At 43.2% G+C, this 26,300-nt stretch overlaps 1 protein-coding gene across 1 annotated transcript in view; it reads right to left on the bottom strand.

Moving 5' to 3' along the window:
- atrn (attractin) overlaps positions 1 to 26,300 on the bottom strand; it is a 110,090-nt gene that overhangs the window by 4,852 nt on the left and 78,938 nt on the right. The window contains exons 26-28 of the mRNA XM_088355105.1: positions 19,124 to 19,202; positions 10,444 to 10,551; positions 1,247 to 1,361 (exon numbers count right to left, since the gene is read on the bottom strand). Of these exons, the coding sequence (XP_088211231.1) occupies positions 1,247 to 1,361; positions 10,444 to 10,551; positions 19,124 to 19,202 (302 nt within the window). The remainder of the gene's footprint in view (positions 1 to 1,246; positions 1,362 to 10,443; positions 10,552 to 19,123; positions 19,203 to 26,300) is intronic.

The raw sequence follows: 26,300 nt of genomic DNA, 5'->3' as shown, positions 1-26,300 counted from the left end.
AATTGCAGGGTTTGTTTTGGCCCTCTAGCCAATCCGAGGCTCCGAATAACTTCAGCCAATAGCGATCGATTTAACGGATGATTGACACATTGGTCAGGAAATGAAACGCCGGTATATAAATCCCAGCATACACCGCGGACTTGCTACGCCATTGCTAAACTCGGCCGATTCCAGGGTTTGTTTTGGCCATCTAGCCAATCCGAGGCTCCGAATAACTTCAGCCAATAGTGATCGATTCAAATGATGATTGACACATTGGTTAGGAAATGAAACGCCGGTATATAAATCCCAGCATACACCGCGGACTACTCCGCGTTCGGGGGAAAATCGAGTCGGCGGCTGTTGCGTAAGTTGCGAGACCTTGCGATTTAATATTGAGCCATATATAAGGCGCACTGTATTATAAGGCGCATGGTCAGCTTTTGAAAAAAATTAAGACTTTTAGGTGCGCCTTATAGTGCGGAAAATACGGTAGGTATTTCTTGTTGTATGCAGTTATTTTAAGTGTTAAGTGGGTAAGTTAAGATACAATGCGGGCTAATATGCCAGTACAGACGCTCCCCCTATTTACGACCATTCATCTTACGAAAAGTAGATAGGAATTCTTTTTAGGGATGTGGAAAAATAGCCGGACATTGCTGTCAGTAAGATTTTGTATCGTGTGGACCTTTTTCAGAGTACAGGACATAACGGTAGTGCTTCTTTCCGCCGTGTGGCGCAGTGAGAGCATCCACCCCGAAGAAGAAATCTGCTTCCTCTTTCTAGTTTGTGAGTCAATATTCTATACTGTATCTCCAGCACGCTAGGCACTTTGATATTCTTATTGTTTAACATCTCGTGCATCTATTCGATACAGTTGGTGTAAAGTGTAAAGAAGAGGCGAACCGTTTCTTTTGAGACGAAAGTGGAATAAGAAAGCTTGATGCGGTTGAGAAAACGGTCGGATCGCTTTTATTTGGCCACTTTTTACCACAGAGGAGGAAATCGCCTAACTCTTGAAGCTCATCTTCCAAAAGTAAATTAAAATCAACTTGATTTATCATTATAGAGCATATTATTCTATGAAATGTTTATTTTTTTTAGTACAAAACAATACAGGTTACTGAATAAACATACTTCTACAAACTTTAAACATACAAAATATAGCACGGATTCAACTTACGAACAAATTCAACTTACGAACGTCTGGATCTCGTTTGTAAGTAGGGCAACGGTAACTTTATAAAAACGTTTTTTTTTACATTACCCGACTGTCCCGGCGGCGGTATCCCCCCGCTGCCTCTAGGTAGCCGAACAAAAATGGAGAGGACGGCGGCTTTGTTCCCGAAACAGGGCTCCGTGGCGATGGGCTTGGGGACGCACTGCAAAAAAGACAACAACCGTAACAGGATTATTATTCCGAGTTTGACCTATTTGCCGCTTTTACTCTTCAATCCGCCAAGATGTTGATACCGGCGGCGGCCTCGGTGACGAACGCAAATGTTTTCAGCCGAGTGCGTTTGTTTTACGACGCCGCCTGAAGGTAGCAATAAAGAAAAAGGATCCACTTGTTGCCGGTGAATTATTCAGCGACTCGCGCTCCGAATATTACCTATGTTTTGATTTTAATTCCGCCGCTGGGAATCGTCACGATTTCTCACCACCAATGTTCCCTGTCATTTTCCTTACGGGTCTGAGCGTTCACACAAAGTCGGTGAGCAACGCTTGAAACAACGGTGAGCAACAGCAATCCCAAGTGTGGCAAATGAGTCATAATCAAATATGTCCAAAACTTGACATCAATTTACATTTTGCTGAGTTTCCAGCAATGCAAAATTATTTTTCACTTTTGAATGAATTGACTAATGTATTACAAACGTCATTTGTTTTTAAAACAATTCTTTCACAAGATTTGCATTTTTTTTTCCTGGTATCTTTTGTCGCATAATACTAACATTTTGGGGGCTTATTTAGTTGGTTGCACGATACACAACTGTATTTAATCACATTTTTGAGTGGAAGTACAATGTTGGCAACAAGATTGACTTGATATCATTGGAAATGATTTGAATGCAACACAAACTTTTTCTTCTTTCGTTCTTTTTCTATTTTTTCCTTTAAGAAAATCTCATTGTGTTTATTTTTTCCGAGCTGCTACTTTTTTCTTTTTGTTCTCAATTTACTTTTTTTCCTTTGTTTTTTTTTTCTGAATTTTTCCTTCTTTTTTCTCTTCCTTTGGTTCTTTTTTCTCAGCTTTTCACTACTTTTTCATTTTGGTATTTTTTTTCTTTTTTGTTCTATCCCCCCTTCCTTTAAGTCATTTTGTGCACAATTTCAGATAATATTTGGTCGTGTAGGGATTAAAGAAGCAAAAACAACCCGAAGAGCCGTTTGGAAACCGAAAGAGCCGGTTCTTTTTAGTGAGCCGAGCCGAAGAAGCCGGTTATCGAAAAACTCTACTGACTTTACTCAACGTCGTTCTACTTCGACATTGACTTCAAAATACCGAAATTAGAACACACCGTGAGGGGAACCCGTGTCTTTTTACCTTCATGCACTGTAACTTTGACTTAATTCGCTTCTTAATAAACAATTTCGAGCTGGCTAGATTTTCTTGTGCGCGGAAAAGCTCAGCTTAGAGGGAACATTGCTCACGACATATATATATTTTTCGGACTTCTGTTGACTCCCGTCGTGTTCCGCGGCGACCTCGGCGCGGCCGCGTGATTTATTGTGGAAAGGGAAGGTTTTGTGTGCGCGCCTTTGCAGCCGTAATCTCATTTGTCTGCGTTTGAACTCGTTTAGCCTCTGTCAGCTATCGGGCGCCGGCGCGCCCACGCAATTCTCCTCGTTCTCGTTCAATCGTTTTCATTTCGCGAAACGCTTTCTTTCTTTTGCTCAAATCCACATGTTGGTTCTTATACACGCTTGAAATATTCAGTCTATTTGACTGACTTGGGTTTTTGGACTTCAATTGCTCATTTACTATCGTGTTGCTTCGCTAACTCGTGCGTATTCACATTCTCTCACTGGCTCGTTCCTTATTTTACTGGCTCGCTCACTCTTTCACTGGCTCCCTTACTCTTTCAGTGGCTGGCTTGCTCACTCCCTAACCCTTTCGCTGGCTCGCTCCCTCACTCTTTCGCTGGCTCGCTCCCTCCCTCCCTCACTCTTTCACTCGCTCGCTCCCTCCGTCCCTCACTCTTTCACTCGCTCCCTCCCTCCCTCTTTCACTTGCTCGCTCCCTCCCTCACTATTTCACTCCCTCACTCAATCCCTCACTCTTTCACTGGCTCCCTCGCTCCCTCACTGGCTTCCTCACTCCCTCACTGGCTTCCTCACTCCCTCACTGGCTCCCTCGCTCACTCTTTCACTGGCTAGCTCCCTCACCCCCTCAATCTTTCACTGGCTCGCTCCCTTGCTCTCTCACTCCCTCCCTCACTCTTTCACTCGCTCCCTCCCACACTCACTCTTTCACTCCCTCACTCATTCACTGGCTCACTTACTCTCTCTCAGGCTCACTCGCTTACTCTCTCCCTTGATCACTCTTTCAGTGGCTCCCTCGCTCCTTCACTCTCTCACTGACTCACTTCCTCACTGGCTGCCTCGCTCAACTTCTCACTGGTCACTCCCTCACTCTTTCACTGGCTCGCTCGCTCCCTCCCTCCCTTACTCTTTCACTTGCTCTCTCACTCCCTCCCTCACTCTTTCACTCGCTCGCTCACTCACTCCCTCCCTCCCTCACTCTATCACTGGCTCGCTCCCTGAATCACTCCCTCACTCCTTCACTTTTTTACTGGCTCCTTCACTCTTCTACTGGCTCCCTTACTCTCTCTGAGGCTCGCTCGCTCATTCACTTTCTCCCTCTCTCTCTCACTCTCACTGGCTCCCTCGCTTTCTCTGGCTCCCTCACTCATTTTTACACTGGCTTGCACGCTCGCTCGCTCACTCACTCACCCATTCTCTCACTGGCTCACTCACTCACTTACTCTTTCACTGGCTCCCTCGCTCTTTCACTGGCTCCCTCGCTCATTCTCTCACTCATTCTCTCACTGGCTTGCTCGCTCACTCACTCATTCTCTCACTGGCTCACTCTCTCAGTCACTTACTCTTTCAATGGCTCCCTTACACTCTCAAAGGCCCGCTCACTCTCTCTCTCTTTCGATCACTCTTTCACTGGCTCCCTTGCTCTTTCACTGGCTCCCTCACTCTTTTACTGGCTCCCTCGCTCTTTCACTAGCTCTCTCACTGGCTCGCTCGCTCGCTCACTCCCTCACTCATCCTCTCACTGGCTCGCTCGCTCAGTCACTTACTCTTTCACTGGCTCCCTTACTCTCTCACTGGCTTGCTCATTCTCTCCCTCGATCACTCTTTCACTCTCTCCCTCGATCACTTTCACTGGCTCCCTCACTCACTCTTTCACCGACTCCCTCACTCTTTCACTGGCTCCCTCGCTCTTTCACTGGCTCCATCGCTCTTTCACTGGCTCCATCGCTCTTTCACTGGCTCCATCGCTCACTCACTCTTTCACTGACTCTCTCGCTCTTTCACTGGCTCCATCGCTCACTCACTCTTTTACTGACTCCCTCGCTCTTTTACTGGCTCCCTTGCTCTTTCACTGGCTCCATCGCTCTTTCACTGGCTCCCTAACTCTCTCCCTCGATCTTTCACTGACTCCCTCGATCTTTCACTGGCTCCATTGCTCTTTCACTGGCTCCCTCACTAACTCACTCTTTCACTGACTCTCTCGATGTTTCACTGACTCCCTCGATCTTTCACTGGCTCCATCGCTCTTTCACTGGCTCCATCGCTCTTTCACTGAGTCCCTCGCTCACTCACTCTTTCACTGAGTCCCTCGATCTTTCACTGACTCCCTCGCTCTTTCACTGAGTCCCTCGATCTTTCACTGACTCCCTCGCTCTTTCACTGACTCCCTCGCTCTTTCACTGGCTCCCTCGCTAACTCACTCTTTCACTGACTCCCTCGATCTTTCACTGACTCCCTCGCTCTTTCACTGACTCCCTCGCTCTTTCACTGGCTCCCTCGCTAACTCACTCTTTCACTGACTCCCTCGATCTTTCACTGGTTCCCTCGCTCTTTCACTGGCTCCCTCGCTCTTTCAATGGCTCCCTAACTCTCTCCCTCGATCTTTCACTGACTCCCTCGATCTTTCACTGGCTCCATCGCTCTTTCACTGGCTCCCTCGCTAACTCACTCTTTCACTGACTCCCTCGATCTTTCACTGACTCCCTCGCTCTTTCACTGACTCCCTCGATCTTTCACTGACTCCCTCGCTCTTTCACTGGCTCCCTCGCTAACTCACTCTTTCACTGACTCCCTCGATCTTTCACTGACTCCCTCGCTCTTTCACTGACTCCCTCGATCTTTCACTGACTCCCTCGCTCTTTCACTGACTCCCTCGCTAACTCACTCTTTCACTGACTCCCTCGATCTTTCACTGACTCCCTCGCTCTTTCACTGACTCCCTCGCTCTTTCACTGGCTCCATCGCTCTTTCACTGGGTCCCTCGCTCACTCACTCTTTCACTGACTCCCTCACTCTTTCACTGGCTCCCTCGCTCTTTCACTGGTTCCCTCGCTCACTCACTCTTTCACTGACTCCCTCGATCTTTCACTGGCTAACTCACTCACTCATTCTTTCACCGACTGGCCGGCTGGCTCACCCACTCATTTTTCCACCGCCTCCCTTGTTCGCCGACTCACTCGTTCACATCTTATCCAGTCCCTCAATCTCCTCGGTCACTCTCGAGTCATTCTCCGGCAGACACGCCGGTTCATTTGTAGTTTGAAATTGCTTTCACTCAGCGATGTTTTCCCTCACAACAAATTTGTCTCTTCTCCAGCACAAAAGTGGCTCCGTCGCCTCGCCAGCCGACCGACTTATTATCTATTCGGCGCAGGCGGAACCACGCGTCCTACTTCAATTAAGCTCCGGTTATTAGACGCCTCGCCAGCCCCCCCATCGCCGGTCTGAATCCCACCATCGGAAAAAGCCACCGGGCCTCTCGACGTCGTGATGAATTCCGGTCGCTTGCGTTTGTCAACACGCGCAAATAAATATTAAAGAGGAAAAAAAAACGGTCGGGCGGTAAAGCCGGAAGCAATTACCGTCCGTAATTGGAATCTGTTAGCGGCGTCGGCTAACCCGAACGGGAGATCAAAGATAGGGCCGGGAGGACATATTTCATCAATTATTCATTTATTGTTAAATTGGGGAGTTAAGTGGGTTTTAATTCAGTTAATGTCTGTATAAAAAGCTTGATTCAATTCTCGTTTTGGTCCGTCGCCGGGATAAATTCCTGCTGACGTTAAGGCAGAAAAACAACTGCGTGGCGTATGAATACAAATGCTTTCACGGAGAAATAATGCATATTGCTAAAGCTAATTTGTCTCACTTGAATTGGATTCACAGGACGTTTTACTACAGCTACTTGTACTAGGATATTATTAAAGCTCCTTTTTAATAAATAACCAAAACTTTGGAGTCAAATCAGGTCGTTTACAGTGGCTTGCTAAAGTATTGGCCCCCGATACCTATAAACATGTATTCCACAATTTACATTGTGCTAAAACATCAACAACAAAAAAAATAAAAGTAGGCGCTGCAAAAACTTGATTTAATACTTTTTACGATCTACTTTCTGTGCGATCACAGCCACAAGTCTTTTGGGGTATGGGGTAAGTTTTGCACATCTTGAAACAGAAATATTTGTTTTGAATTTAGGGTCGTTGTTCTGTTGGAAGGTGGACGTGCGGCCCATTCTCAGGTCTCTGGCAGATTCCAACAGATTTTCTGCCAGAATTGCCCTGAATTTGGTTCCATCCATCTTCCCATCAAGTCTAACAATCTTCCCAGTCCCTGCTAAAGAATAGCAACCCCAGAACATGATGCTGCTATCACCATGTTTGACAGTGGGGATGGTGTTTTTAGGGTGAAGTGCTGTGTTACTCTAACGCCAAATATAATGCTTTGCATTCAGCCCTAAAATTTTATTTTGGTCTTATCTGACCAAGGCGCCTCGTTCCATATGTTTTTATGTCTCCCAGGTGGTTTCTTGCACAAAATCAAACTTTTTATGGTTTTCTTTCAGGAAGGGCTTTCTTCCAGCCACTCTACTATAAAAGGCAGATTTACGCTTAGTATGACTAAGAGTTGTTTTATGCACAGCTTGTCCCACCACAGCTTTGTATGCCGGCAGGTGATCCTATATGATCATGGGGCTCTTGGTTGATTCTCTGATTAGTTTTCTCTTTGTTTGAGCTGAAAGTGTAGAACAGGGGTCTCCAATGTGTTGGCTGTGGGCATCAGGGAGCCACCTAAGGACAGTTGAGGTGCCCACGGACCTGTTTAGAAGCTCACCAGTTCTGGGTCATTGTGATTTTCTAGTCAAATCATTTTTTATGGGTTGACTAAATCAATGTAACCCCTTTTTTAATGATTACCTGGTAGTGAAATGGTTATAATATGCTAAGTTGCTATTTTAAAAATTCAAATGAATCAAATCCGGTGCATGAGGTTCACGAACAAAAAGTATTTAAGAATTGATCATTATTTTTAAGCAAATGAGAGCATAAAATGCTAATCTATTCATGCATCAAACACTTATTTATTCGTGATTTTATTGATTAATTTTACAGGAAATGCTACTTACTAAATTCCACTTCATGGGTTTCACAAAGCAAATGAGCAAAGAAATTGCAGTTTTTTTATTGGCTAGCTATCTGGCTACCTTTTTAGCTTTGTAGCTAGGTATTTTCCTACATTTTAAGCGATTAAGCAAGCTATCTAGCTAGCCCATCACAGAGGAGGTGCATTCAAACTGCGACTTATCAACAAACACTCTGTCATTGTTAGTCATTTAGGTCGACTTTGGATCTTTCAGAAGTCGGCATGGAACTTCTGGAGTCAGTTGGCTGAGCTGAGAGTACAATTTGAGAATATTTTTCATGGTTTATGGGAATATAGAATGCTGAAAAGTATTTGCTTCCACTTCACGATAGTGTCTTTCATGTTGTTCAAAACATTTTTAGTTATTTAAGTTGATGTTTGAAGCCAGAAATGTGGCAAAAGTTCTTTGTAGGAAGGGGGAATAATTCCATTAGGCACTGTGTGAGCACCACAGGTTTCAGCACTTTGGACAGCGATTTAACGCCACCGACAACTTTGAATGAATGCGAGTGAGCGTTCTTTTGCACGACTTCTCAAACGGCCACCCGATAAAGGCAAAACAACTCCGGCCGATCTTCTGAAAAGCTCCATCTGAGCCGAAGATAGGACGGCACGGATGGTGCGAGGGCCGGGAAAGAAGGGCGCTCGGGAAGGGGGGATCTAAATTGGATCTCGGCTGGCGGGAGGAGCGCCAGAAAGGGAAAGGAGAGAGGAAAAAGGCCGAAGGAAGGACCGAGCTGATAGTGGCGGCGAGCTGCTGTTTTGACTGCGCGCTTGTAAAATACACACGAGAGAGCGAGCGCCTACGAGAGAGAACGCATGCGAGAGCGCCGATAAGGCCCGCACACAGCAGCGGACGGGACGCGATAGCATCGGCAAAGAGTCGGTAAATTTGAGGAAAAACAACACGTGAGGTAAACATGTCTGACAGCGGGCTTAGCGACAATACAAACAAAATGGCGTGATGAAAACGTCGGCTTCAGAATAGAAGAACGGGAAACCTGGGGCTTTTCGGGTCGTTTTTTTTTTGGGGTGGGTCTACTCACGACAGACGTGACAAAGTGCGGATTAGCTGATAAAGCTATGGGAGGTGAACTTTTGGGTTAATCTCGAGAAGGGGTTTCCGACAAAAATGGCGGATTACTTGTTACTTTCGAGCAACGGTTTTTAAACCATTTTCGTGGGGCTTTTTCTAGAAATGGTTCTTTTTTGCGGGTCTATTCTTGATCAACAACACACAGGGTTCATAAACCCTTTTCGTGGCCAAATTCAAGAACTTTTTAAAGGCCTTTTAAATCCAATTTTCCAATTGCTCCACTACCATTTAAAGAAGAAATCTGGTTGTTTGATGTCATTGACTGATCATCAAATATGTCTTCACATGTGATTTTCACGTTCACAAATATATCTCTGATTTAAAAATGTGCATTTCTCATGACTAGAGGCACTGATAATTTATAACAAAATCAGGGAGATAATTGAGTTTCCATGTACAGTTTTAGGAGTTGCAGGGAAGCCTAATTCTATTCCATGCAATTAGTTTTTGCTTTATAGTAAATAGTCTCCATTTATATAAAGCTTTTCAAGTCACTGAAGACCCCCCCAAAGCGCTTCACACTTACCCATTCACACAAACACTCACACACCGATAACGGCGTCAGCTATGCAAGGCGCCTACCTGATTATCAGGGGCATTAGGGGTTCAGTGTCTTGCCCAAGGACACTTCGACATTTAACTCAAATGAGTCGGGAATCGAACATGTCATGTTAGTTATGTTGTAATTCAACTTTTTTACTGTAAAGGTTTTAGAGAGCTATTAAAGTTGGATTAGAATTTATAAGAAATATTTAATGTTTCTTTTGCAAAATTAAGATTTTATTAGGATAATTTTTAAGCTTTTACAGTGTACAAATATCTGCTTCACATATTGGTGACTGGCCTCCTCTTAATACTAATATTCGGTATTGGTCCTGAAAAACCATATTGGTCAATGCTTAATCAATACATGATTTTTAAGATTTTGTGTGAATCGCACATGGATCTGAACAATATATGTGTAAATATTTTTGAGACAAGCCTCTCCCTATGTATACACCCTTTCCTGTCTACATCATCAGGGGATGCATTGTTGATCCAAAACAGTGGGAGTAGCAGTACGAGGTTGAATAGAGCCAGGAAAGATGTTTATGGTGAGTTGCGTTTTTAGAGTAACATGAAAGAACATGCTCAGCTGTTCTGTGCATGGGTGCAAAAAGGGCAATTTTCAAAATCCAAGTACTATTCAAAACCAGGAAAATACATTTGAATCCAAGCCTTTTTAAGGATTTCAAGCACCCGAACGAACCCTGAAGCAATCTTGACAAAGGAATTTTGGGGGTCATTTCCAGACAGTATGAATTCTTCTAGAATTGTGAGTTCCATTTGCCTTGGATGGACTTTTATTTGCTACTCCATTCCATCGTTTCCTCTGCGGCAAACTTGCGTTGCCGTCTCAGATCAGGGAAATTCCCCGGACGATTCCACTTCCTCAGCTTCTCCTTCAACAAACACCATCTGCCGCGCATCATTTTTCCCTTTGTAGTACGAGAGCGAAACCGAGCGCGGCACAAAAATCGAATACGGCACCGCTGCTTTATCTTGTTTGTTTTGGCGCCACAGCGCCTCCTCTGGATGAATCTCGTTAAAGAGTCATCCGGACAAACGCCGGGAAAATAACAATCCTCCGCGATCATAAAGAGCAAACAGTTGAAAACGGGCCAATGAAAAGAGCTCACCTTGACGTTCCCGCCAATCAGGTCCGGCGGCTCCTCGTCCGTCTCCAAGGCAACGTTGATGGTGGCGAAAGGCCGGCTGGCCATCTGCTGCATCTCCCGCAGCAGTTGCTACGGCGACAGGAGGACACAGGTCTGCGGTTAGCCGCTAATCGCTAACTTCTAGCCGATGTCGTCGATGGAAAAGTCATCACCGGGCTGGGTGGCGATACAAATTACCCAGCTCGACTTTTCATTCGAACCAGATTGGGATAGATTCAGTCGTAACACAACTGTTAACTTTAGTAGACACTCAGAATAGGGAGAGAAGACGTCAATGGACTTTGAACCTGCCAGGACAGGAGTAATAAGCCTTCAATATAAGGAATTTCTATCTCCGTTCCTGTGGTCCTTCATAGTGCCTCCTCTTATTAAATGTTCATGGTTACCAAAAAAACAGATTAGCCCTAAGGGGTGTGGATATCAAAGAATGGCAACATTATTGGCCAATAGCGTCAAAATGGCAAACAACAGAGTGCAATAAGAATCGAAATAAGGAACTGGCATGCTATGACATCTCCTTTGCATCTGTCCAATATCCATCCATTATCTGCACCGCTTATCCTCAGTAGGGTCGCGGGGGTGCTGGAGCCCATCCCAGCTATCTTCGGGCAGTGGACACAATGAACTGGTTGCCAGCCAGTGGCAAGGCACACAGAGACAGACATTTCGCTCGCTCATTCACACCTAGGGACAATTTGGACCGGCCAAATAACCTAACATGCATATTTTTGGTTGTGGGAGGAAACCGGAGCGCCCGGAGGAAACCCAAGGGGAGAACATGCAAGCTCCACACAGGGGGTTCGATCTCATGACCTCAGAACTGTGCCGCACACGTGCTAACCACTGCGCCGCTGTGCTGCCCCCGTCCAATAGTAATAACAGAATAAACTCAGCTCAGTTTACTTCAAATCAAATTTCTTTGTCTCTCTTTGTCTATTTCTCTTTTTTTCTTCTCCTTTTCTCTCCCGTTGTCCCCTTCTCCCACTTTTTATTCTTTCTCCCTCTCTTATTTTCTCTATCACCCTCTCTGTTTTTCTTTTTTCAATCTATCTTTATCTTTCTCTTTCACTTCTCTCTCCCCCCTCTCTTTAAACTCCTCGGCCCCTCTGAAAGTTTTCCTACCGTGTGTCCCCTCCAGCTCAAATGACACCCCTGCTCTAAAGTATAACCAATCTATTTTTGTTATCAAATTCAGGATGAAAAGTACTTCCTCTTTTCTCCTGTTCGACTTTTACGCGGTCTTTAATTGAATCCGGGCAGTCAAAACTGATAAAATTTCCCCGCCTGTCGACGCTAACGTTTAGCTTATCTGTTAGCGTCGCGGAGCTCGGGGGGTCGACGTGGGGGGCCGCTTTCCGCCTGGAGTACCAGAGACTTTAGGAAGAGCCCGAGTTTGAGTGAACGATGGCCGCTGATAAGTTTAATGAAGCGGCAGGCCGGCCAGCGGTTATCGAGAAAACACGTGCTAGTGTCATCCTCGTGTCTTCGAATCGCTATGCTGCCGGGCGATTATGAAAGACTTAAAAGACTTTCAGATACCGGAATGTGATAATTCGACATACGATGGTTTTCAGAGGCAAGATTGTGGCTAAAAAAAAACAAACAAACAAAAAAAAAAAACATCTAGCCCGACCTGACCAAAGCCCGCAGGTATTAAAGCCCGAACCGGAAAAAAAAAAATCATATTTTAATTCGCGGGACTTGGGAGGAGAGGTGATTTATGAGAAATTAAAGCCCGTCTTTTGTATTGAAATCAAAGTCTAACTGTATAAACCAAGAGTCCCCAAACTTTTCCCTGCGAGGGCCACATAACATTACAATTCTCTAATGAGGGGCCGGGGTCAGTTTGTAACAGAAAAAAAAGAGTGACGATTGCAGAAGTGCCTAAATGTAAACATGGAATGTTTTCCAGAAAGCCACAATTAAAAAAAACATCCGAAATTTGAACAGAAAATCTTAAAAAGAAAAATAATACTACTGATAAACTAAATATTAACCAGGTAACACTGCGAGTTATTCTCCAAAAAAGTCCATTGAACTTAACTTTCTGTTTTTTTCTCAACAGTTCCAAGTTTAGCCTAGTTGTCAGAGCACCAGACCAACCTGTGGTATAGATGACTTGAGAAAAGGCAGTATCGCACAGTTCTTAGTCATGGTAACAGAGACTAACGTTAATTTCGTCGCGCATATCATATTTCACAATACTATTTATTCACAATGACAAATGTTTTGTCATGGGAACATTTAATGTGTACAAAATCATTAACCGTCTCGGGTACTGAGATAAAACCTGCTTCTCATATGTTATATATGTCACTGGTATACCAGTGGTAAGAGCCCCGCTCTCTCACTGACCCGGGTTGAATCCTGAGAATAAGAGAGAAAAAGAGAAGGAGAGAAAGAAAGAATGGGAGAAAGATAGGAGGGAAAAGCAAGAGAGAGAGAGAAAGAGAGAAAAAACAGAAAAAGTAAAAAGGGAGAGCAAAAGATCAAAAGAAACAGAGACAAAGCAGAACAAGAGAGAAAAAGAGAGACAGAGAGAGTGAAAGAAAGAGAGAAAGGGGTAAAAAGAAAAAGGGAGAGCAAAAGAAAGTCAAAACAGAAAGGGACAATGAGGAACAAAAGAGAAAAAGAGAGAGTGAAAGAAAGAGAAAAAAGATAAAAAGAAAAAAAAGGAGAAAAAGAAAGTCAAAAGAAACAAAGAGACAAAGAGAAACACGAGATAAAAGGGGAGAGTGAAAGAGAGAGAAAAGAGATAAAACAAGGAGAGAAAAGAAGGTCAAAAGAAACAAAGACAAAGAGAAACAAAAGAGAAAAAGGGAGAGTGAAAGAGAGAAAGAGAGAAAAGAGATAAAAATTAAAAAGGGAGAGCAAAAGAAGGTCAAAAGAAACAGAGACAAAGAGGAACAAAAGAGAAAACGAGAGAGAGAGAAAGAGGGAGAGAAAAGAGAAAAAAAGGGAGAGCAAAAGAAAGTCAAAAGAAACAGAAAGAGAAACAAAAGAGAAAGAGGAACAAAATAGAAAAAGAGAGAAAGAGTGAAAGAGAAAGAGTAAAGAGATAAAAAAAAGGGAGAGCAAAAGAAACAGAAAGAGACAAAGAGGAACAAAAGAGAGAGTGAAAGAGAGATAGAGAGAAAAACAGAGGCAGTGAGAGAGCGATAAAAAGAAATACAAGTACAGTGTCTTTGTGAGAAGCACCTGGCTTTGGCAACATCAAGCCGACATATTTCAACCTGCAGCTCGTTTTTCTCTTGTGCTTCCCTCAGCGTCGTCTCGCGGGCCGGATTTAATCCCTTAGCGGGCCTGACCTGGCTTGTGGACCGCCTGTTTGACACCCCTGGTCTAAAGTTAACGCTATGTATTCTTTGTGATTATTTACTTTAGAATAAGTTTTGAATAACTAAATGCACAGATCAGATTTTATCTAAATTTCAAAATGGGTTTTTAGAAGGCTAATCAGTTTTTGCCCGGGACATGTATTGTTTTTTTGGTCTGGTATGGCTCTTTGCAAAATTTTGGTTGCCGATCCTAATTAGGACAAAGTCCTCAATAAAGGATGGTCAAGACGAGCAAAACAAAATTTCATTCAGACTAAATCTACCTCCTAATTTAACAAAAGTCAAAAAAGAGGCAAAGCCCTTGCTGTCAGTGACCTAGCTAAGATGACGCACTGATGGTTGGTAGCATGATAGGGGGGTTCACCCGAGGGTGACTGAACAGCAGATTCGAAAATACACAAACGCGTCCAAATGCTAATGATATGCTACATAAAATAAGGGAGCGAGATTAACGGGATTAGCATTCTTCTCGGGAGCAGTGGGAGACAAAAAACACTGACGTTCGCACGCCCGTCAAGCTAACCGGTGGCGCGCTAACTGACACGTCGAAGCTGCAAAATGCTCTGAAAATGCTCGGCAACTTGGAACGGTGTCTCCGAAATTAGTTTTTAGGTTATTCCTTGAATAAATCAAGGGTCTCCAACGTGGGACCCGCAGGCACCCGGTAGCCACGCAGCCCGCGAACTGGTTCTGAAAATAGCTCACCTGTGCTATGTCATTGTGATTTTCAGGTAAAACGATTTTCTTTCATGGTTGATTGAATGTATTTAACCCTACTTCCAAGTCAAGCCGTGTTTATTTGTTTGCCCCTTAATCACAAGGACTCTCAAAGGGCTGCACAGACCACAGTTTATAATGACACCATCCCCTGATCTAACAACTACAAGGGAAAACCTAAAAACCTCAAGTCATGTTATTTTTATTTGTGAAGCTCTTTATCACAAGGAGTCTCAAAGGGCTGCACAGACCACAGATTATGTATAACAAACCAGACTATTATGACACCATCCCCTGATCTAAAACCTACATGACAGCAAGGGAAAACTCAAAAACCTCAAGTCATGTTCATTTGGGACGCCCTTAATCACAAGGAGTCTCAAAGGGCTGCAAAGACCACAGATTATTGTAACCTACAGACTATTATGACACCATCCCCTGATCTAAGACCCACATGAGGGCAAGGAAAAACTCAAAAACCTCAAGTCAAGTCAAGTCATGTTTATTTGGGACACCCTTAATTACAAGGAGTCTCAAAGGGCTGCAAAGACTACAGACTACTGCAAACTACAAACGATTATGGCACCATCCCCTGATCTAAAACCTACATGACAGCAAGGGAAAACTCAAAAACCTCAAGTCATGTTCATTTGGGACGCCCTTAATCACAAGGAGTCTCAAAGGGCTGCAAAGACCACAGATTATTGTAACCTACAGAGTATTATGACACCATCCCCTGATCTAAGACCCACATGAGGGCAAGGAAAAACTCAAAAACCTCAAGTCAAGTCAAGTCATGTTTATTTGGGACACCCTTAATTACAAGGAGTCTCAAAGGGCTGCAAAGACTACAGACTACTGCAAACTACAAACGATTATTACACCATCCCCTGATCTAAAACCTACATGACAGCAAGGGAAAACTCAAAAACCTCAAGTCATGTTCATTTGGGACGCCCTTAATCACAAGGAGTCTCAAAGGGCTGCAAAGACCACAGATTATTGTAACCTACAGACTATTATGACACCATCCCCTGATCTAAGACCCACATGAGGGCAAGGAAAAACTCAAAGTCAGTAGTTTTTCGAAAAACAGCTTCTTCGGCTCGGCTCACTAAAAAGAACCGGCTCTTTCGGGTCCCAAACGGCTCTTCAGATTGTTTTTGCTTCTTTAATCCCTACATGGCCAAATATTATGTAAAATTATGCAGGAAGGGGGGGAAATAGAGCAAAAAGGAAAAAAAACACCAAAATGAAAAAGTAGTGAAAAGCTGAGAAAAAAGAAACAAAAGGAATAGAAAAAAGAAGGAAAAATTCAGAAAAAAGCCAGAAAAAAAGAAAAGAAAGAAACAAAGGAAATAGAGAACAAAAAGAAAAAGGTAACAGCTAGGAAAAAATAAACAATGAGATTTTTTTTAAAGGAATAAAAAAAAAAAATAGAAAAAAAACAGGGTAAAAGAAGAAAAAGTTTGTGTTGCATTCAAAAAATTTCCAATGATATCAAGTGAATCTTGTTGCCAACATTGTACTTCCACTCTAAAATGTGATTCAATACAGTTCTGTGTCTCAATAAGCCCCCAAAAATGTTAATATTATGCGACAAAATATATCAGGAAATAAAAATAAATGGATATCTTGTGAAAGAATTGTAAAAACAAATGACGTTTTTAGGCCGTACAACCTTAGAAATAGTACATGAGTCAATTCATTCAAAAGTGAAAAATAATTTTGCATTGCCGGAAACGCAGCAAAATGTCAAGTTTTGGACATGTTTGAGAATGACTTAGTTGCCACACTTGGGATTACCGTTGCTCACTGTTGTTTCAAGCGTTGCTTACCGACTTTGTGTGTACGCTCAGACCCCTGGAAAATTACAGGGAACATTGATTGTTTTACAATAAGTGTTAGTCTGCCCACTTGTGGACATATTCCCATTTTTATCATGACAATTGTTATTTATCGGCTGGGTTCTAACACGACGCAGCTGGAGGGCCACTTTTATTTTTGCAAAGGTTCTCCCGAATGTGGCCCGGAAGGGTGAGGGGGCGCCGGTGAGAGGTGAAATGTGTTGAGAAAGGTGACCTTAGAGAGGCTCTCAACAACGCCGGCGCGCAAACAAATTGAGTTCGCGACACCGCGTCATTATGTGGCTGCTTTCCTCAGCCTCTAAAAATAAAAATGCCGCACTCCGGAAGAAAAACAGGCACGGTTGTTAACACCGGCGGCGCTAGCGTGAGACAATTGGGTGATAGATGTTTATGTTTAACTTTGGTTTATTCTTTTACCCGTATTGTAATCACGTTTACCTTGGCAGGAAAATTCTGTACTCTGTTTGGAGGTTGCGGCTTGATAGTCGAGAAAACATAACGGTACCTCTTCTTACAAGCTTAATTCGTTCAAGAATCTGGCTCCTAACTTGAATTTTCCCTGATATATAATAACTATAAACTAACAGGTCTGCCTTTGACACTGTGGACCATAATATCTTACCAGGACGGTTGGAAAAATGGATTGGTCTCTCAGGAGCTGTCCTCTCGTGGTTCAAATCCTACCTCTCAGATAGAACGCACTGTGTTAAATACGGTGAAATGACATCTGAGCCCTTTAGTGTTACCTGTGGTGTTCCGCAGGGTTCGGTACTTGGCCCCCTTCTTTTCAGCATTTACATGCTTCCATTAGGTGATATTATTCGCAAGTATAATATCCGTTTCCACGCAGATGACACTCAACTATATATTCCGATGGAGGAATCTGCCACACTAAAATGTGGAAATTTAATAGGCCTGCCTCTTTCAGATAAAAGAATGGATGTCACTCAGCTTCTAGCATCTCAACTCTGAAAAGACCAAAATGTTAATTATTGGTTTATTAAAATGCTGTGACTCTCAAAAACAGCTCTGAACATTGACAAATGTAATATCACCCGGAGTGACTCAGTCAAAAATTTAGGTGTCATATTTGACCCCGATCTGTCCTTTCAAACACACGTGAAGAATATTGCTGAAACAGCTTTTTTCCATCTTCGCAACATTGCTAAAATTCGCCCTATGCTGTCTCGGTCGGATGCGGAGATTATAATTCACACATTTGTTACTTCCCATCTCGATGACTGTAATGCCCTACTCTACGGTCTCTCAAAGTCCAAAATCAAGAGCCTTCAGCTAGTACAAAATGCTGCAGCGAGGCTTTTAACCAAGACAAGAAAGTTTGACCACATGACCCAGATTTTAGCTAACCTGCATTGGCTCCCTGTTAACTTATGATGTAATTTTAAGCTTCTGTTGGTAGTATACAAAATCATGCATGGACTTTCTCCCGCATATCTTTCAGATCTGATCTCCCCCTATGTTCCGGTCTGGAGCCTTCGCTCTGAAAACACTGGTCCACTAGTGATCCCAAGAGCCAAGAAGAAATCTGTGTAATGCTTTGCCTCCTGAGATCCGATCTGCAACCTCAGTGGAACTGTTTAAATCTAGGCTTAAAACACACTTCTACTCTATAGCATATGAATAACCTATATTTTATGTTAACAATCTCTGTGTATTATTTGCCCTCGTGTAGGTTTTAGATCAGGGGATGGTGTCATAATAGTCTGTGGTTTGCAATAATCTGTGGTCTGTGGAACCCTTTGAGAGTCTTTGTGATTAAGGGGGTCACAAATGACTTGACTTGACTACCTGTCCTCCCAAAAGCATACAAGTGAACCCTAAATAGCTATATAACACATCTTTCTGATCACTAAGAATAGCATCTTGGTCACCTGTCCTGACAGACCTGGGGAAACAAAAGACGCCGTACAAACTAATACCAGATGCTGTGAGTCCAGAGGAAGAAGAAATACAATATCAAAGTGAAGCCACTGGAGCAGGCGTGTTGGCGTCATTTTCAAGCATACTTTCATTTGAGTTTTCTTTGTTTAATGAAGGTCGGGGCAGCACGGCAGCGCAGTGGTTAGCGCGTATGGGGCCCAGTTCTGAGGTCATGAGATCAAACCTTACTGTGTGGAGTTTGCATGTTCTACCCGTGCTTGCGTGGGTTTCCTCCGGTTTTCCTCCCACATTCCAAAAACATGCATGTCAGGTTAATTGGCCAGTCCAAATTGTCCCTAGGTGAGGATGAGCGAGCGAGTTGTCCGTCCCTGTGTGCCCTGCGACTGGCTGGCAACCAGTTGAGGGTGTCCCCTGCCCACTGCCCGAAGATAGCTGGGATGGGCTCCGGCACCCCCGTGACCCTACTGAGGATAAGCGGTGCAGATAATGAAGGTCGATCGAGTCAGACTGCTGAAAATTGTGGCAACAATATCAAGAACTTACAGCCCCTTTTCAAACTTTGAAAACACAAAAAAATTAAGCATTTTTAAGGATTTCAAGCACCTGTACCAAACCAATGTTAACCATATTAAAATTAAATGTGCTCTTGCAGGAGAACTCTGCACTCAATGTTGGGAAAAATGTAGCAGTTTGATACCAGCCAAACCAGGGACAGTCGCCAGAAAATATAGCAGACTGTAAAAATGGCAGAAAGCAAGGCAGGGTTTTTTCTTGGACGGTAAAAAATGACGGCGGCTGTCAATCATGGGGACAAACCTCTCGTCTCCGCGACGCCCAACAGCTCTGCTTGATTTTCCAAACCACGGCGGCCACCAGCAGCAGCGACAAGAAGCAGCTGCGGACACACAAAAACACAAAAATCAACACTCAAAATCAACCACTTGCAGATGCAGAATCACTAGGGGATAAAAACATAGAAATCATCTGGAGTTATTAGTATTTGAATAATTAATGGACAGCAAAATATATTCCCTCTCATTAAAAATAATACTTAATGTGCTCTTATTTAACTGATTTTAAAGTAGGGGACCTAAACTCAATTGAGTTTGGGGGCAGCTGTAGCCAGGGTCCGGGTGAAGTTGGGCCAAATGGGGTTTTCCACAAAAACAGCACTGATAACCCAAGTGCCCCATGCCTACTGTCAAGCACGGTGGTGGTAGTATTATGCTTTTTTGATGCCAATTGAACTGGTGCGTTACAGAGAGTAAATGGGATAATGAAGAAGGAGGATTTCCTTCAAAATCTTCAAGATGACCTAAAGTCATCAGCACGAAGATTGGGTCTTGGGTGCAGTTGGGTGTTCCAACAGGACAATGACTCCAAACACATCATCAAAAACGGTAATCGAATGGCTAGATCAAGCGAGAATTAAGGTTTTAGAATAGTCAGACTTAAACCCATTGAGAACTTGTGGATACAACTGAAGTAACAAGTTTATGTCAGAAAGCCGTCAAATTGAACTGAGATAGATGTCGAGAGAGAGAGAGAGAGATAGATGTCGAGAGAGAGAGAGAGAGAGACAGAGAGAGGTAGATGTCGAAAGAGAGAGAGAGTTAGATGTCGAGAGAGAGCGAGAGCGTGCGAGAGAGCGCGCGAGAGGGAGAGAGAGAGCTGTTGAGAGAGACAAAGAGAGCTGTTGAGAGAGACAAAGAGAGATAGATGTCGAGAGAGAGAGAGAGATAGATGTCGAGAGAGAGATGTCAAGAGAGAGAGAGATGTAGAGAGAGATGTCGAGAGAGAAAGATGTTGAGAGAAAGAGATAGATGTCAAGAGAGAGAGAGAGAGAGAAAGATGTCGAGAGATGTCGAGAGAGAGATAGATGTCGAGAGGGAGAGAGAGAGAGATGTCGAGAGGGAGAGAGATGTCGAGAGAGAGATGTCGAGAGAGAGAGATAGATGTCGAGAGAGAGAGATGTCGAGAGAGAGAGAGAGAGAGAGATGTCGAGAGAGAGAGATGTCGAGAGAGAGAGAGAGAGAGAGATGTCGAGAGAGAGAGATAAATGTCGAGAGAGAGAGAGAGATGTCGAGAGAGAGAGATGTCGAGAGATGTCGTGAGAGAGAGAGATGTCGAGAGAGAGAGAGAGAGAGAGAGATGTCGAGAGAGAAAGAGATGTCGAGAGAGAGATGTCGAGAGATGTCGTGAGAGAGAGAGGTGTCGAGAGATGTCGAGAGAGAGATGTCGAGAGAGAGATGTCGAGAGAGAGATGTCGAGAGAGAGAGAGAGATTTCAAGAGAGAGAGATGTTAAGAGAGAGAGAGAGATGTCAAGAGAGATGTCGAGAGAGAGAAAGAGAAAGAGAGAGAGAGACAGAGAGATAGGTAAAGAAAGAGAGACAGAGAGTTACTTTATTCAACTGCACCAATTCTGTCAAGAGGAGTGGTCAAAATATTCAAACAGAAGCGAGTGGATGGCTACCAAAAACACCTAATAGAAGTAAAAATGACCAAGGAACATGTTACCAAATATCATTACTGCTGTATGTATATTTTTGACCCAGCAGATTTGAACACTTTTCCCGTTAACCCCTAATAAAGTCAAAAAAAAACAAACCTCGTAAATATTTATTGTGACAATTAATAATCTGTTCCAATCACTATCAGAGAAAAATCTGAGTTCTAACTGGAAACTCAAGGGAGCCATCACGTGATGTCCTTCACCAGCGTAGGTCAACGTTTGACCGCAACTTTACGTCAGAGATCCATTTGAAATTGAAGGCTTTAAACGCCAATCCTCCTCTTCCCATTGAAAACCACTCCATTGAGTTAATAACTGCCGGAGAATCAGTTGACCTCGGTGATTTCCAACCTTCTGAATTCGGATGAAGACAATAGCACCGAATCGAAAAAGCTCTTTCCTTCCCCACCGACGGCGTCACTTATTGTCGAACGGACCGACACGGTCCGACGTGTCGAACATCGAGACTATAAAAAAAAAACCAACACGGTTCTGCACTTTTACACAAAATCCCCCCGAGGAGGTCTGACAGGTGATGACGACGTGCTGTGACACCTTCCGTGTCAGCAACACACACAAAAAATAAGGCCACCGTGTCCCAAACCAAAAGACCTTGACGCATTTCCATTTTGATGATAGCGCCTTTAAACTTTATTGTAGGAGTAAATTCCTTCTTTTACGGCACGTCAGCAACGTGTTCTCGCCTTCAAACGCATCGCCTCGCCATCCCAAAACTCGTTGCGCCAACATGGCGCCGTTTTGATGATTTCCCTTCCGCCGTTCCGCCTCGCACCTTATAGAACTTCAAGGAGCGGGGAGAGAAAATGACCTTTCTGTGTTGGGTTTTGATGCAATGGCAAGAAAACAAACTTCCTTACCATTGAAGGAGATTGCTGTTAACTCGTTCGGTGCCGTAACGTCGAAATATGTTTTCGTTTTTTTATTCACATTTTATCGGCGCTGCTGATCAGTGAGTACCGTATTTTCCGCACTATAAGGCGCACCTAAAAGCCTTTATTTTTTTCAAAAGCTGACCATGCGCCTTATAATACAGTGCGCCTTATTTATGGAACAAAATTAATTCGCAGTCTTGCAACTAACTTGCAGCCGCCGACTCGATTTTCCCCCGAACGCCAAGCAGTCCGCGGTGTATGCTGGGATTTATTTACCGGCGTTTCATTGGCTAACCAATGTGTCAATCATCATTTGAATCGATCACTATTGGCTAAAGTTATTCGGAGCCTCGGATAGGCTAGAGGGCCGAAACAAACCCTGCAATTGGCCGAAAAAGATGTGTCAATCATCCGTTAAATCGATCGCTATTGGCTGAAGTTATTCGGAGCCTCGGATTGGCTAGATGGCCAAAACAAACCCTGCAATTGGCCGAGTTTAGCAATGGCGTAAAGTACGCCATAAAGAAACATGTTACATTAGTCTGTATTTGTACATATTTTACTCTCCTGGATTTACTTCACTCACGGTTGTAAGAAGACCATGATTGCGTAGAACTTAGGTGAGCTATGCGGCTTTATATTTTCCCGGTATCTTGTTTTAGAACGATCTTGATGTTGCTGTGATGAGTTGAGTGAATTCAACTCAATTCCAAGTGTTTATTGTCATATGCACAGTAAAGTTGCGAGCGAAAATAGAAACTAAGGAATGGTTGGCACTTCTTGAATCCCAAGACTTTAACCTTCCGAATGATATTTGAAACGATGCATTTGAGTGACATCGTACGGACACCGCATCCGCACGTGTCTACGACACGTATTTGCTTCTTTGCAAGCTTTGGGAATGTTAAGGGAGTAATCAGTTTGACTGAATCATCTGACTGTTTTGTCCACGTTCCCATTGTAGCCCCTTATCATCCGGTGCGCCTTATCTATGGAAGATATAGGACCAAAAACTATTTTTTGGGGGTGCGCCCTATAACCCGGTGCGCCCTATAGTGCGGAAAATACGGTACTTATTTTGTATATTTAAGGTTTATATAAGTATATAAGTGACGCCATCGGTGGGGAAGGAAAGAGCTTTTTCGATTCGGTGCCATTGTCTTCATCCGAATTCAAAAGGCGGAAATCACCGAGGTCAACTGATTTTCCGGCAGTTATTAACTCAATGGAGTGGTTTTCAATAGGAAGAGGAGGATTGGCGTTTAAAGCCTTCAATTTCAAATGGATCTCTGACGTACAGTTGTGGTCAAACGTTGACCTACGCTTGTGAAGGACATCATGTGATGGCTCCCTTGAGTTTCCAGTTAGAACTCAGATTTTTCTCTGATAGTGATTGGAACAGATTATTATTTGTATATAAGCACGGCGGCGCGGTGGGCGGAGTTTGCATGTTCTCCCCGTGCTTGCGTGGGTTTCCTCCGGGCACTCCGGCTTCCTCCCACATTCCAAAAACATGCATGTCAGGTTAATTGGCCGGTCCAGATTGTCCCTAGGTGTGGATGAGCGAGCGGATTGTCTGTCCCTGTGTGCCGTGCGACTGGCTGGCAACCAGTTCAGGGTGTCCCCTGCCCACTGCCCGAAGATGGCTGGGATGGGCTCCAGCACCCCCGTGACCCTACTGAGGATAAGCGGTACAGATGATGGATGGATGGATATAAGTATAAGCAATGTCTGAAATAGCGTCTGCCCAGACGCCTGGAACGTGCATCTTTTACGTCGGGCGTACAACTTACAAAACCTCTCCGGGTGGCCACAAAAAAAAAAAAAAAAAAAAAATAATAACTTTTTTTTTCTATTTAAACGTTTGCTTTATTACGATTTCAAAATCTTTGTTCGGTCTGGAAATATCGGTTCATTAGGTAATTTGCATACTCTGCACCCAATCGGAAGCCTGCATCGAATAACTTTGTGCTCCCGGACTTTCCCGAGAGTTATAAAGTGGTGCATTTGCATATCATTTTCCAAAGTAGATGCACAGAGAACAAAAGAAAAATGGATAAGTGGAAAGCAATCGTGCCAAAACCTCAGTCTCAGAATATTCAAAAGAAGCCAACAAAATTGATGACGCAACAAAACGTAAACGTACATTAAAAGCATCATGGAAAGAGGAGTTCACGTGGCTTGAAGCAGACAATTCAACACAAACATTGCATGAATGAAGATAAAAATGAGTAAATAAGAGTAAATACAGGTACCAACTGATGGCAGATGGAAAACAGCGATGTCATATCCATGCGATGAATGTTGTAAGTAGATATATAATAAACTTAATTTTAAAGTTTTGTTCTGTTGTATATTGTGACTATCAATCCTTAATATTTTGCAACAATGTTTTTTGTCGTTTTATTGTGTTTCAAGTTGTGAAAAATGGGGCAGGCAACTTTATGGCTGGGAAGGCAACTTTTCAAAGTTGTCTGCCCTGGTGTGCGCTAACTTTTTGTCAGGAGTTTCAGACACTGGTTTAAGGCTTGTATAAGTAACCTGTATTGTTTTGTACTCAAAAATAAACATTTTATAAAAAGTAGTTCTGCAAATAATTTTTGATCCATTTTCCATGGATGCTGTGCTATGCTGGATCTATTTATCTATCTATCTATCTACTGGATCTATCTATCTAACTATCTACTGGATCTATCTATCTACCTATCTATTTACTGGATCTATATATGTACTGGATCTATCTATCTATCTACTGGATCTATCCATCTATATCTATCTACTGGATCTATCCATCTATCTATCTACTGGATCTATCCATCTATCTATCTACTGGATCTATCCATCTATCTATCTAATAGTTCTATCTATATGTATCTACTGGATCTATCTATCTATTGGATCTATCTATCTATATCTATCTACTGGATCTATATATCTATATCTATCTACTGGATCTATCTATCTATCTATCTACTAAATCTATCTATATATCTGTCTTAAAGGTTTGAAAAACACTGCTCTACGAAATATCACCTTAGCTTAAAGAGAAATTATTTTCCTCCATCAAACGTCCAAAATATTCATGCTAATAAACAAAAATGTGTCTGATGTTGACTCATAAAAACAAATCTTGAAATGCTCTTTGATGATTTTCAAAAACACATGTCATTTCAGAGGGCAGGATTCCAAGATTTCTACTTCGGAGGTGGAATGGAATTTTGCCAGGCTGTGAAACCGAAAGAGAGAGAGAAGCCTGTCGGGACGATCAGAAAACGGGAGAACCGCCGCCGGGCATTCGGCAACGAGGCGGAATAGCGAAAAATCACGCCCGACTGAGATCAAATGGAGGGTGGGAAGGGTCAGTACAATCCAAGAGAAACACTGACCTACTTACACGTGATAAAATACAATATTTGCTTCATGATGTACGGTTATCCCTTTGCCTTATCCCGGTTTCGCTACTTTCCGTGTTCTGCATTCTGATTGGCTAAACCGGGCATGTCAAACATGGCTGATTTAATCCAGCCCGCCATAAATTTCCGGGTATGTCAAAAAAAGGAAGCGAGTCTCTAGGTAAGGCTCATGGTCCAATTTTTACTGGCCCGCTAAAATAATAACGTGGCCCACCAATAAAGTTGACGGCAGTATAAAAAAAATGTACGTAAAACAAAAACCAATAATATAATTTTACACAATGATGGCAGTAGCCCTTTGGCTAGTTTTCTGTTAGAATTTCACCCCGCTCTATTTCCGACATGGGGACTGTAAATGAAATAACACAGCCCTTGGAGTCAACTTTCGTTTTTTTAACAAAATCTGAAATTACTGCCTAATTTGCCTAATGACTGCGGCTGTTCTCAAAGAATATAAGATAGAGAGGAGCTGCCAGATGAAACATGCAGACTACAAAAAGCGAACTGTAAACGAAGGCTGTGAAAATATGAAGCGACTGGAAGCTGTTTTAACGACACAGCAGCCTGCGTGTCAAATGAAAATGCTGAGGTCCTTTCATGGAGGGTGGATTTGATGGGCCGTTTTAAACACAGCTCACCGAAGTCGTGTTCAATAATAATGTGCAATCATGGTCCTCATAAAATCCAGGAGAATCAAATATTTACAAATACAGAATAGTAAAAAATGCTTTCTCTATGCCGTCAACCCAACGTGTGATTCACATTCATCCTTTTTGGCCAATCGCAGGCTTTGTTTTGCCGCTTTAGCCTATGCCAGCCTGTAAATGATAAAGGATCCGCCCCTTTACCTCCGAATAACTAGCCAATAGTAATCGATTCAACTGATGATTGACACATCTTTTTCGGCCAATTGCAGGCTTTGTTTTGCCGCTTTAGCCTATGCCAGCCTGTAAATGATAAAAAGGATCCGCCCCCTTGACCTCCGAATAACTTTAGCCAATAGTGATCGATTCAAATGATGATTGACACATTGGTTAGCCAATGAAACGCCGGTAAATAAATCCCAGCATACACCGCGGACTACTTGGCGTTCGGGGGAAAATCGAGTCGGCGGCTGCAAGTTAGTTGCAAGACTTTGCGACTTAATATTGATCCATATATAAGGCGCACTTTA

Source organism: Urocampus carinirostris, chromosome 15, assembly GCF_059441175.1.
Source record: "Urocampus carinirostris isolate Australia breed hairy pipefish chromosome 15, RoL_Ucar_1.0, whole genome shotgun sequence".
NCBI lineage: Eukaryota > Metazoa > Chordata > Actinopteri > Syngnathiformes > Syngnathidae > Urocampus > Urocampus carinirostris.
This window is presented reverse-complemented; position numbering and strand designations above follow the sequence as displayed.